Raw genomic sequence first — 13,235 nt, forward strand, 5'->3', positions numbered from 1 at the left:
CAGAGGGGGCAATAAAGAGGAGGTGTCATGGTCCTGAGTCTGAGGACTCGGTGTTTTGTGTTTCTTTATATTATTCTTTGTTCTCGGTTATTCTGTTTTGTCTTTTGTTTAGGTTTGCTATGTGTTAGTGTTTTTGTCCATGCCTGCCTGTGTTCTCTCTGTCTGCCCATGGTGTTATTGTGTCTGCTCATGAGTCTGCCTGTCAAGTTCAGTGTCCTGTCTGGTTCTCTGTGTCTGTTTGTTTCCTGTTTTATTCTGAAAGTTCATGTCTCATGTCAGTGTGTTCAGTTTTACCTCTCCCCTGTCTCGTTAGCCTAATTGCTCCCAGCTGTGTCTCCCTCCTGTGGCCCATTCCCTGATTACTCCCCGTGTATTTAAGCCCTGTGTTTTCCTGTGCTCTCTGTTGTGTCGTCTGTTTAACGCCATGTCCGTCTGCATTACTCTGTGTAACCCGGTGTTCATTCTGCGTCTCTCCGCCATCTTTCTTTGTACATTTTGTTCCTCCTCCTGTGCGTGTTTGGTTCAAGTTTAGTTCTTTAGTTTTCCCCAGTTTAGGTTTGTTTGCTCTCAGCTCTGCTCTTCCTGTTTTTGTCACCGTATCACCTCTGTGAATAAACACTCACTCGCACCCCAGCCAGTGCCTGCATTTTGGATCCTTTTCTCAATTCACCACACGACTGCTGCCCAGCTGTGACAGGAGGTGAGGAAGACCACCACCATGGTCACCATGAAGACCATCACTGGATTCAGGCCAACCAACAGCAGGGGAGCTGAGGGAGGTGAGAAAAGAGCTAACGAGTTGAATCTGTTTTTCAATAGATTCGACACCACAGTGTCTGCTCCCACCCCCACAACCTCACCTAGGGTTGGTAGGCATCGTGACCTACCAACTTCTAACCCCTGCGAGTAAATCGTGCAGTTTGAGCAGGAGCTGTATTGCGCGACTAAAAAAAAATCGCACAGTGTATGTCCAGCTTTAGGTGTACTGTCGTCCGAGACTTGCACTGCAGTGTCGGCGTTTGTTTCCCTGTTGGCCATGCTTCTTGTTGTGGTCATCTGTTGTCTTCCGGTATTTTCTCCGCAAGCGACCTTTCCTCGACCAATGAGATGAGCGGTAATCTGAATTGTCATACTCGAATTGTCATAAGTGTGCTGTCAGCTCATTGGTCACAAAGCAGGAGAGGGGCTGGGAATTATGTTTTCAAACAAAGCGTTAATTCCATTAAAAGTTATAGACTACTTTTGATTCTCACTGTATTACGGGACAAAGTGCGTCCTTTATTAGCTCAATACGGGACGTGTACTTTTGTTTCGAAATACAGGACGATTCAGTTTTTTAAGGGACGGTTGGCAACCCTAACCTCACCTGTAGTCAGCCTGGAATCCAGAGCCACACCGCTGTGCCAGCCTCTCTCTTCACATGGTGCTGTTGCCTCCTGTGAGATTCCTGACACCCCTCCCCCACCCAAATAGCGCATGGATTAACTGGTGTGCCAAAAAATGACGGTCAACAGAAAAGTTTGCCCACAAACCACTCACCCAACACACCTGCTGCGAACACCGACATCAGGTAACTGTGACCACACCCACATACCATCACCTGAGACGCAGGTAAAGCTATACACCTGTGCCACCAAAACAAAAAGGAAAAACATAAACATTGACTTTGGCTCTTACAGGCGGCATGTCATAGTTTAGACATGAAGAATATCAGGTGGGAGGATATAAGAGGTGAACTACTTAGTCAGGCAAGTCAAGAGGGATAATGTGGTGGTTAGTTCTTATAACCATATTACTCTTACAGTGGAATGCCAGGAGTTTCTTGTCAAATGGTCAAGATTTTAAGCAGTTTATTTACGCACAGGCGGAAAAACTTGACCTAATTTGTATTCAGGAAACATACTTGAAGCCTTTTTTGGATTTGGGAAGTGGGTGTTTGGGAAGGTGAATTGGGGGAAGTTTAGTAGGGTTTGTGAGAGGAAGCTTTTACAAGTTCAAAGTCATTTGAGTGTCGAAATTATGACTCGTAAAATCAGTCAATGTATTTTAAGTGCTGCTGGGGAGGCTATTCCAAAGACAACAGGGAAAGCTAGAAGGAGAGACGTCCCATGGTGGAATGATGAATATCAGTTAGTAGTTGGAGAACGAAATGGAGCCTTTAAGTTGGTCAAACGGTCTCATAATTTTCAACACTTAATTGATTACAAAAGAGCACAAGCAAGAGTCAGAAGTACAATAAGAAGAACTAAGAGAACTTACTGGAGAGGCTTCTGTAGTACACTTGGTAGTAATACTCAATTGGGGGAAGTGTGGGGGATGATCAGGAAAATGGGGGGTGACAGAAGAGGCTGGAGTTATCAATTCTTGAAAAGAATAGTCGAGTAGCTGTTACTGATGGGGAAAAAGCTGATTTGTTGGCAAGTACTTTTGTTGATGTACATAGTGGGAGAAATTTATCAGAGGAAAGTAAACGAGGACGTGAGAGAACTAAAGAAAGATATCTTGACGCTTTAGGGAGGAAGGACAGTACTGCGGATGTAATGGGTTGTCCCTTCTCTATTGGGGAACTGAAAAGAGCTTTGGGCAGAACCAGGAACAGTGCTCCAGGGAAGAATGAGATCAAGTGTCCACTTCCTGCTGTGACAAAACAAATTTCCCACGTGTGGGACTAATAAAGGTTATCTTATCTTATGTTATGCTGAAACATCTAATTCAATTCAATTTTATTTATATAGCGCCAAATCACAACAAAAGTCGCCTCAAGGCGCTTCATAGATACAGAGAAAAACCCAACAATCATATGACCCCCTATGAGCAAGCACTTTGGTGACAGTGGGAAGGAAAAACTCCCTTTTAACAGGAAGAAACCTAAATCTAAGTGATGCAGCATTAAATATATTGCTAATGTTCTTTAATAAGGTATGGACAGTAGGGCGTCTCCCACGTCATGGAAAGAAGCGCTAATTGTACCAATAAAGAAACCAGGGAAAGACAATAGCGATCCTGGAAACTATAGGCCCATTGCTCTGACTTCCAATATGTGTAAACTAATGGAAAGGATGGTGAATGTGAGATTGGTTCACTTTTTGGAGTCAAGAAATGTCTTAGCACCCTGTCAGAGTGATTTTCGTAGAGGAAGAGGGCCGATGGATCCTGTCTTATGTCTGGAAGATGATATCAGGAAAGCGCAAGTTAATAAAGAGGTGGTGGTTGCTGTCTTTGATGTAGTGAGGGGGAAGAATGTTGACCATCTCGTCTGGAAACTTCAAGAGGGGATAGGTAAAGTGGAAAAGTGGGGTGTAGACTGGGGTTTTAAATTTTCTGTTGAGAAAACTAAAGTAATGTTTTTCACAAATAAGAAAATTGGGGGTAATGAATTGTTGTACTTGTATGGGAAAGAGTTAGAAAGGGTGGATTGTTTTGGTTTTTGGGTGTGGTTTTTGACAAGAGATTGACTTGGAAACATCACGTAGAGCACGTTGTGGGGAATAGTAAAAAGGTTCTTAATATTTTGAGGTGTTTAGCGGGACTGTCATGGGGTGCTAATTTTGCTGCACTTAAGAGTATTTATCTCGCGTTGATTCGATCAAGATTGGATTATGGGTGTGTGGTATATGGATCAGCGGCTAAGACTTCCTTGAAGAAGCTGGATGTAATTCAAGCTCGAGCACTGAGACTCTGCTTAGGGGCAGTTAAAACAACGCCAATATGTGCTCTACAAGTGGAATCAGGAGAAATGCCGCTGTGTATTAGAAGGCAACAGCTGTTGGTTAATTATTGGATAAATTTGAAAGGTCATGCCGAAACCCATCCTGTTAAGAAAGCGTTAGGGGCTTGTTGGGAAAGAGGGAAGGTTTTTAAAAATAGTTTTGGGTGGGTTGGAGATGATAGTGCAAGAACTTTTAAAGTGTCTGACAAAGTCTTTAATCAGACAGTGTTGTTGCCTTTACGTCCCATATGGACATTGAAGTGTCTTGTCGTGGACAGCTCTTTAACGGACACTGGAAAGCGGAAAGTGACCACAGATATTTGTCAAAAATTCTATAACAGATTGGACAGCAAATACAGTGACTTTTTACAGGTGTATACAGATGGGTCAAAAGATCCTAAGACAGAAGCAACTGGTGTAGCAGTGGTAATTCCGGTGTTGAATATCAAGATTGCGAAAAGAACATCACCCCGTCTGGGTGTATATGCAGTTGAATTGTTTGCCATACTGCTGGCTCTAGAATGGGTGGAGGACAGCAGGGTCTCAAAAGTACTGATATGCAGTGATTCATTTTCCACATTATTAAGTATTGAACAGGGTTACACAACTACCCATCAGCAAATTCTGTATGACATTCTTTTTGCTCATCATAGACTGTCTGACCAAGATAAACATGTAGTAATAATGTGGACTCCGGCTCATGTGGGTATCTTGGGTAATGAAAGCGCAGATAGGTTGGCAAAAGCAGCTGTTAAAAGAGTCGACATAGATGTACAGTTACCATTGTCAAAATCTGAAGGGAAAAGTGTAGTTTGGGCAGAAAGTCGGAACTTATGGCATGGGATAATGAAACAAAAGGGAGACATTTATATAGGGTGCAAAACACAATAGAAGCTAAGAGGAGTAGCGGATTGCAGAGACGTGAGGAGGTTGTTATCAGTCGAATACGAACGGGCCACTGCTTTTTAAATGGTACTCTTTTTCAGATAGGGAAACATCCGACTGGGTTGTGTGATGGGTGCACTGATATGGAGACAGTTGAGCATGTACTCCTTAGTTGTAGGAAGTATGTAAGTCACAGGAGGGTGATGTGGGGTGAAATGAGTGGTGGAAGGGAACTTAACTTATTAACCACTTGTTCAAATGTAAGTCATGGTGAAGGGAAAGTGGTGGCTTTTCGTTTTTTGAGAAGTACTGGTCTCATCAAGAGGATCTGAGGATTCAGGAGTGACGGATGGTTAACAGCCAGGAGATGGCAGTAATGCAACAGTTTTGGATGCAAGCTTCTTCTTCTACATTTTAATGGCGGTTGGCAAACAACTTTTAGGTGCATTTACCACCACCTTCTGGAAAGGAGTGTGGGTCAGAACGGTTTTGTAATCTACAGTCTCGGATAGGCTACGTTCACACTGTCATACCATGATCGGATATGGGTCGCATAGGGTCCAAAAAATCGGATTTGATGCGCTTTCGCCTGCAGTGTGAACGTAGCCATACACACCCGTCTTGGATGCAAGCTGCCGTTAAACTTGACTGAAGAAGTAGTGCAGGGGTGTGGGGCATGTCTCATGGGTGTGGTAGATGATAAATGTGGTTGCACTCACCTGTTCACGGCACCTGATGATGAGCAGAAAGGCAGGGTGAGCATGAAGCAAAACTTTCTGTTGCCCGCAGCTTGAATGATTTTGATGTATTTTCACTGGAACTTGATGGTTTATGTATATTTGTGCACTAATTGATGCCATAGGCCAAATTGTAAGTTGGCATTGTAATTAGTGCAGTTATTGTTGAGTTGCAGTTATTTGTTTGTGCAATCTGTGCATTTGTTTAATAGTTAATCCCATGTGCTGATTTATATATTGGACAGTTGCATGTGGAATAAAAGGAGCAAATGGTACAGAAGTGTATTTTATGCCTTTATTGTTGCGCGTCATCTGTGTCCTCATGTTTAGCCTGCCGCGGTTGGAGGAGCCGCAACAAATTGTCAACAGAAAGTGTTTTTAGGTTTTATTAGATTGTTTATATACCGGGCGATCGTGGCTCAAGAGTTGGGAGTTCGCCTTGTAATCGGAAGGTTGCCGGTTCGAGCCCCGGCTTGGACAGTCTCTGTCGTTGTGTCCTTGGGCAAGACACTTCACCCGTTGCCTACTGGTGGTGGTCAGAGGGCCCGATGGCGCCAGTGTCCGACAGCCTCGCCTCTGTCAGTGCGCCCCAGGGTGGCTGTGACTACAATGTATGTGTGTGAATGTGTGTGTGGATGACTGGATATGTAAAGCGCTTTGGGGTCCATAGGGACTAGTAAAACGCTATATAAATACAGGCCATTTACCATATATAGATGAGTTTTATTGATGATAGTTTGCTGTTGCCTCTGTCCACGCAGCTTTTAGATTAAGCCTTTGGCTACACAAAATAGATTTCTGTCAGGAGTCATATTCCCCTGTTAGGTTTTAGCAGTACAGCTGCACAAGGCGTTGTACTGATTTGCTTTCTAGTTATTGTGCATCAGGCGGCTGAAGCCATTGGCTTGGGAGTACCGCCGCAGTTTGTGTTTAAGACAGTTTGTCTTCCTCACAGCTGACGGTATGGAGGTACATAAATACCCACCGCTAGTATGTACGGAAGACTAGGTTGAGTGAGTTAGGTTTAATAGGCAGAGGGGGATATTTCTCCTGTTAATTGTGTGTGTCCAAGGTTTATTGAAGGGAATGTCATCAAGTTGATGTGTTGGAATGAGGCTGTGTGGCATAGGTGCAGTTCAGCGTTTGGATTTTGTAACGTTGTGAAAAAAATGGAGACACACCAATTAATACAATGTGGTAATGTGGATGGAAAAAAAGATAGCCGAAACCGACTGCTAAGGCTTTGGAGAATCAGATTGAAAGACTTCAAACAGAACATCCCACTAAGATTAATAAAATTAAAAAGGTCATAAAGGTTATTAAAGAATTAAAGCAATCTGAAGATAATGTTTCCACTGTTCAGGCTCAGAGAATTTGTCTGTGTTGCTTAATGAGGCAACTCGTCTGCATGAAACCTTGCTTCCTTTGCTTCCTCAATAAGAGCAAGAAAAACAAACTGCTTGGTTTAGAAGTGTGCGAGCACATAATACTGAGTTTATGGAAGAGATAAAGAAATGGCTTCATGATGCAAAGGGAAACCTGCAGAGTAGAAATCAGGTGTCTGAGCTTGATTTGCCACATTTAAATCCACCTGGTGTTGAGTCTTCTGATGTATTACCTGCTGGAAATGGTTCTGGTGCTTCTAGGCACGCCGGGAATGTTGGTAAAGGTGCTGCGATAGATGATGTTAATCAAAGTGATAGCATCTCTAATGTTGCAAGCAGAAGTTGTAGGAAAAGTAAATCATCACTCAGTGGCTCAATGGTTTCATCTGCCTTGTCAGCACTCATAATGGCAGAAGCTGACATGGCTGCCCTTCTTGTTCGACAGAGGTTGTTGAAAGAAAAGCATGCTTTGGAAGAACAAATACAGCTTAAGAAAAGAAAGGAGCTGCTTGACTTAGAAACTGAAATAGCAGCCTCAGCAGCAAAGGTGAATGTTTTAAAAGCTTCTGAAATGTCCCGAGTCTCAAGTGCTGTTAATGGTAAATCTGATGGAATGAATTCGTATTTAGAACGAGAGCAGGGGCGTTTAGGCATTTTAAATCCTAATGCTCCGACGTTCAATACTGTGTTACCAGAGCGACCATATCAGGGTGTTGATGAAAGTGATCATCAAGCACATGTATTGGATGTGAGGCCCAAGGTTAAGAATATTTCTCAGCCTAAGGTCGTTTTGTTGGAACAGTCAGAGGCGAAGTTATATCAAGTATTTCCAGGTGCAGTTTCAACTACTCAGATGATGTCGCAGTCTCACGCACAATCAAAACCTCTTACACATACAATGCAAGTTGGTGAGGGTCATGATCATCTAGTCAGTTTTGAAGAAACAAAATGAAATTACAAGTTTATTGGTTGAGCAGCAGTCTCTGTTTTTGCTACCAAGGCGTGACATTCAGTTATTTGATGGCGATCCTTTGCAATATCAAACATTTATGAGAGCTTTTGAGCACATGGTGGAGAGTCAAGCTCACAGTGCTAAGGATTGTTTATATGTTCTCGAGCAATATACTAGAGGCCATCCAAGAGAAATGGTCAGAAGCTGTCAGTATATCCCTGCTGAGTATGGATATGCTAAAGCTAAATCTTTGCTCCAGGAGAACTTTGGCAATTCGCTGAAAATCGCTGCTGCCTACATTGAAAGGGTCAGTAAATGGCCACCTATAAAATCTGATGATGTGAAGGCTTTGCAGGAATATGGGTTTTTATTAAGGCAATGTTGTAATGCAATGGGAGACGTTGAGTCCTTGCATGAGTTGGATGTCTCTGCTAATATGCAAGCAGTTATAAAGAAGTTGCCTTATAAGCTCAGGGATAAGTGGAGGAATGTTGTCTGCGATCTGCAGGAGAGGTTTCAACGTAAAGTGGTTTTTTGCGATGTTGAGTTTGTCGAAAGGCAAGTTAAGATCACAAGTGACCCATTGTTTGGAGATATACAGGATCCTCTGACAGCCATCAGAAAAGAGGCTAGGAATGGTAAGTCTCAGTTTTACCCTAAGGCTAAGCGGAGTAGTTTTGCTACTACTGTGGCCAAGGTGGAAGGGAAGATTGAGCCAGTATTGAGGCGAGAGAGTGGTTCAGTTGTGACCAAGGTTTGCTTGTTTTGTGGAGCAGGGCATATGTTGGATTTGTGTCCTTCATTTGAAAGAAAGTTGCACTTTGAAAGATTATCTTTTTTGAAAGAGAATGGCGTGTGTTTTGGTTGTCTGCGCATTGGGCACAGAAGCAAGGACTGTAGGAAATGTCTCTTGTGTAAAGTCTGTAAACAGAAACACCCCACACTCTTACATATCCACTCCAAGCAGAGGGAAAGTGTTTCAGTGCAAACTATAGGAGGGTGAGAACCACCAGATGAAGGTCCTTCATGTGCTGTGCAAAGCAGTGGTGTTACTGGGGCCGGTGAGCAAAATAGTGCTCTGTCCATAATACCAGTTAGAGTGAAGGCCAAGAAAGGTAATCAGTCACTGATAACCTATGCTTTCCTAGATCCTGGGAGCTCAGCTTCATTTTGTACTGAAGGGCTCATGAATAGGCTGAATCTTTCAGGAAGGAAAACTGGCATTCTTTTGCGGACAATGGGTCAGGAGAAAATGGTCAGTAGTTATGTTGTTTCAGATTTGGAAGTAGCTGGTTTGGATTTAGATCACTACTGTGACTTGCCTGACTTATTTACTCAGAAAAGCATGCCTGTTCATCAATGTAATATTCCCCGACAGGAAGATCTCGACAGATGGCCACATTTGTGCCATATTAAGATACTGGAGATAAATTCCGGGGTAGACCTGTTGATCGGGACTAATGTGCCCAAGGCTTTAGAGCCATGGGAGGTTGTTAGAAGTCAGGATGGAGGTCCCTGTGCAGTAAAAACTATGCTGGGTTGGACGGTGAATGGTCCTCTCAGAGAGGATTGTAAGACTGACATTTTTGATGTGAGTGTCAATAGGATTTCCGTGGCAAGATTGGATGAGCTGTGGGAACGTCAAATGAAGGCTGATTTTCCAGAATGTATTCAGGATGAGCAGTTTGCTTTGTCTAGAGAAGATCAGCAGTTTATGAAGTCAGTGATGGATTCTGTTAAGTTGGTTGATGGTCATTACACCATTGGTTTACCTTTTAGGTGCAATCAGGTAAAAATGGATGATTCCTGGTTGTCAGGGCCAAAGTTTCTTGCTCAACCAGAAATTAATTGGCCAGTGAACCTTGATTTTTGGAAAGATCTCTTCAAATGATCCAGAGATTAAAATGGCCGTTTTAGTTAATGCTGTTGATGCAAATGAATACAAAGATGGTGCGATGAAGTTAATTATTTTTCTTCGTGGACTCGTCTGAAAAAGATGGTTGCATGGATTCTTAGATTCAAAGATTTGCTGCAGGAACTTAGTAAAAAGAGGAAACGGCTGAAAGAGAGCTTTGCGTCTAGCGTGACTAAAGAAAATCTTGAGGAAAATCTTAAAAGAGAGTTGCAAACTGTCAAGGACCATGCTGCTAAAGGATTTCTCTCGGTAAAAGAACTTAACAAGGCAGAGAATGCAGTTCTTTGTTTTTGTCAAAGGAGGAGATATTCAGATGAGATCAGTAGGTTGCAGAGGGGTGAAAAGGTGAAGAAGAGTAGTGAGCTCTATAGGCTTAATCCTAAGCTTGAGAATGGTGTGTTGAGAGTGGGAGGTAGGCTTAGTAGAGCAGCCACCAATTCAGTTTTTCTTTCCTTCTAACCTGAAATTCCGATTTAAATATTTTGAGCTTTGTTATTTACATAATGCTGAACATAAGGAGAACCTTGAAAGGTTTCGTGTGAAACCAGAAGAACAGGTGTAGCATTGTGTGATTTTTCTGCAAAGATTGAAAGCCCACACAGAGAGATGAAGAGATTCCTAACATTGCACATTACCTTCAAGTCATTACTTAAACGACTACAGGCATAAAAACATTATTCAGCAACTCGCATCATAAAATAAGTCTGAGAATAATGTGGGGTGTTTTGTAACCCTTACACTATACACAAGCAACAAGGGTTTGTCATTTCTCTTAAAAAAAAAAAAGTGATTCCCCTTATTTCATAATAAGGGGAATCCTCAGAATCGAGGATGTTGTGTTTTGTCTGAAAACTTGTTGAGTGACATATTATTATTATTTTTTTTTTTTGTTTCATTGGTGTGCCACAAGGGTTGCCTAATTAGTACTGACGTGCACATGAGCCCCACCTTGTTAATAACAAAGTGGACACAAACGCTGAGCTTTAGGCACACCCGTGCAGCATAACGTCAAGTAATCTTCCCCGATCTCCTGAAGGAAGCATGTCTCCTGTCTACTTTCTCCTCCTGCTGGTCCCTGTGATCTCGGCTCAGACTTTTCACTGGGGTCCCTGCCCTACTCCAAAGGTGCAATCTGACTTCATCCTTGAACCGGTGAGCACAAATAGCATAATATTTTTGGTTTACTGTCTATGTATACTCGGTATATAAAGAGTTTGAACTAATGGCTTGTCTTTGTTTACAGTACCTGGGAGAGTGGTACGAGATTGAGAAGCTGCCTGCTTACTTTGCAATAGGAGAGTGCGTCCGGGCAAACTATTCTATGAGGGAAGATGGGACTGTGCGAGTACTGACCTCTCAGGTGTTAAATGTACGGTAAGTGATGAAGGATTGGGCCATATGCTGATTCAGCAGGGCAAAATTTATCTTTAACTTATTCTGTCTGTCTGCTGGTGTGGCAGATTAGATCAGGAGACTCGTACCACTGTGTTGTCTGTGTGGTAGACTTAAAATTCTGGGAAATAATTAGTCTTTTAATATATAATGTTGTGCACATGTTTGTATGTCTCAGGAATGGCGGTAGGTGGGTTGTAGAGGGGACAGCCAAAGTCATGGAACCAAAAGAACCAGCCAAGCTTGGAGTCCAGTTCACATCTTGTAAGTACCCATCTTATCAACTTCTTTTATAACAGTGTTTTTCTTTATCTGTTTTTGCTTTTCTTTTTTTTGCTTGCCTTTTATTCTCATAAGGATGATCAGGCTCTTAAAAGTTGTATGGCATGTCTGTATTGGCTTAATTTTTCTTTTGGAAATTGTTGCTTGATTTAGGCTATAACAAGCTTACTTTTGCACTTTTTAGGACAAGGTGTTGAATAAATAATCTAACACTGCTCGTATGTTAGCATGCTAACAGTAGTATTTACGTTAAAAAACTGTGACACCAAACACGTGATCACTATTCTTACTGTAGCCTAATGAATGCCCAAATCATCATCATGTAGATTATACTGCCACTTATATAAGTAAAAATTTGACATGAAATCTTTCTGAAAATGTTGTCATGTAATCAAAGTATTATAGTCTATGCTGCCCAAAGAGAGGAGCAAATATGGCTACATAGAAATGTACAATATGTATTGAAGAAATCTCTCTCTTTACAGCCTGTCAACTTTAAATGGAAAATTGTATTGTTTTGTTCATTTTTGTCTGAGTATCTTTGATTTTTTTTTTTTTTTTTTTTGGTTTCCAGTTCTTCCCTACTCTCCATACTGGGTTGTGTCGACTGACTACACCACCTATTCTGTAGTGTACTCCTGCACAGACATCTTTAAGAGATTCCATTTCAACTACGCCTGGATTTTCTCACGGTCGCCCACCTTGCCCTGCGTAATTGTGGCTTATGCTAAAAAGCTGCTGAATGAAGAAGGAATCAACACTTCCAAGATGACCTACACAGATCATAACTGTGAATTGTGTAACTGAGGTCTAATACAGATGTTCATTAGAGTTTTCCTTCCTGAATATTTTATATAAACTACTCAGTTTACCTGTATTACTCTGTGGCCTTTTAATCCTTTGAATTCTTTAGGGCCAGAGAATTTTGTCACAATTTTAGTACATTTTTCACTTAAATGATAAGTTACATCTAAAATATTCATTTGGTACTATATCAACATGTTAAGGTATTCATTTAAGATATTATTTGATTAACAGAACAATGTTTATTTACTTACAATAATCAGTGAAACAAGCTACTTTTGGTAATTAAAAAACTATAAAGCTTCTGTATAAATTAAAGTTACATCCATTATTCAATTGTTTCATCTCTTTTCATTCTTCTGCTGAACATTTTTATAACTGATCGTTGTAATTGGTTGCTAGGGGTTCACTGACCGGTCTCTAGGCCGACAAAGACAAAAAAAAACAACAAACTAAGAAAAAGCAAAAAATGCAAAAACAAAAGCCTGACGAATACTATCTGATTATTTGGAGGTGAAAAGCCAACAAGGTTAGATGGTATTTAATGTGGAAGATGACAGAAGTGTTAGACAAACTTATAGTCACTAATATTTAGAACACTCATTTGTTCCAAAGTTTGCAAATTTAAAATAATCAATTAAAATGTAGGTTTTCACTGAATGTCTCTGGTTCATAGAAGAAGAAAAATGTATGCTTGTTAGATAAGGAATGTATTTGTTTCATGTTGTTATGCATGTAGGACTGTGAGAAATAACAATTCAAAACTATAATGTGGAGAAAACTGAAAGGTTGTCATTGACTGACAGTGCAAGTTCTCTACCAGCAATAACACCAATGCATAACCAAAACATGCTGGCATTTACTGTTATGTTAAAGGTGTTAGAATCACAATATTATAAATATCACACCGTGTGTGTGTGTGTGTGTGTGTGTGTGTGTGTGTGTGCGCGTATTTTTTCGCAATGCTCGTACTTTGTGATTACTCACCTGATCCACTGACTTTATCTTCTGATCATGTGAAGAGTTAGCAGTGGGAGACTTTGTACACAGTCTGTAGGCTGCTCACCCAATCAGAAAATGGGCATAGTAGAGCCTTATCTAGAGCCAGTCAACAGCCAGTCATCCTCGTGTTTTTCAAGATATTTATATGAATCTAATCAAACCAGATAATGAT

The 13,235-nt window shown here is 41.3% G+C and overlaps 1 protein-coding gene across 2 annotated transcripts; it reads left to right on the forward strand.

Moving 5' to 3' along the window:
- LOC147322227 (apolipoprotein D-like) lies at positions 1-12,365 on the forward strand. Of its 2 annotated transcripts, none has more exons than XM_086305181.1 (5): positions 1-779; positions 10,494-10,735; positions 10,827-10,957; positions 11,154-11,239; positions 11,832-12,365. In XM_086305181.1, exons 2-5 carry the CDS (start codon positions 10,625-10,627, stop codon positions 12,062-12,064), a joined length of 561 nt encoding a protein of 186 aa, XP_086161307.1. In that variant the 5' UTR covers positions 1-779; positions 10,494-10,624; the 3' UTR covers positions 12,065-12,365. The 2 variants fall into 2 exon arrangements, with proteins under 2 accessions (XP_086161307.1, XP_086161308.1); XM_086305182.1 differs by lacking the exon at positions 1-779 and adding an exon at positions 5,195-5,349.
- The last annotated feature ends 870 nt before the right edge of the window (positions 12,366-13,235 follow it).

This window comes from Aulonocara sp. 'chitande type north' Nkhata Bay, linkage group LG9, assembly GCF_057382095.1.
Source record: "Aulonocara sp. 'chitande type north' Nkhata Bay isolate Kocher_YH1m ecotype deep benthic linkage group LG9, A_spYH_male_GT1.1, whole genome shotgun sequence".
NCBI classification, from domain to species: domain Eukaryota; kingdom Metazoa; phylum Chordata; class Actinopteri; order Cichliformes; family Cichlidae; genus Aulonocara; species Aulonocara sp. 'chitande type north' Nkhata Bay.

Coding starts and splice junctions, on each gene's coding strand:
- LOC147322227 (XM_086305181.1), top strand. CDS start 10,625: ATGTCTCCTGTCTACTTTCTCCTCCTGCTGGTCCCTGTGATCTCGGCT. Junction 10,736..10,826: donor CTGACTTCATCCTTGAACCG/GTGAGCACAAAT, acceptor CTTTGTTTACAG/TACCTGGGAGAGTGGTACGA. Junction 11,240..11,831: donor TGGAGTCCAGTTCACATCTT/GTAAGTACCCAT, acceptor TTTGGTTTCCAG/TTCTTCCCTACTCTCCATAC.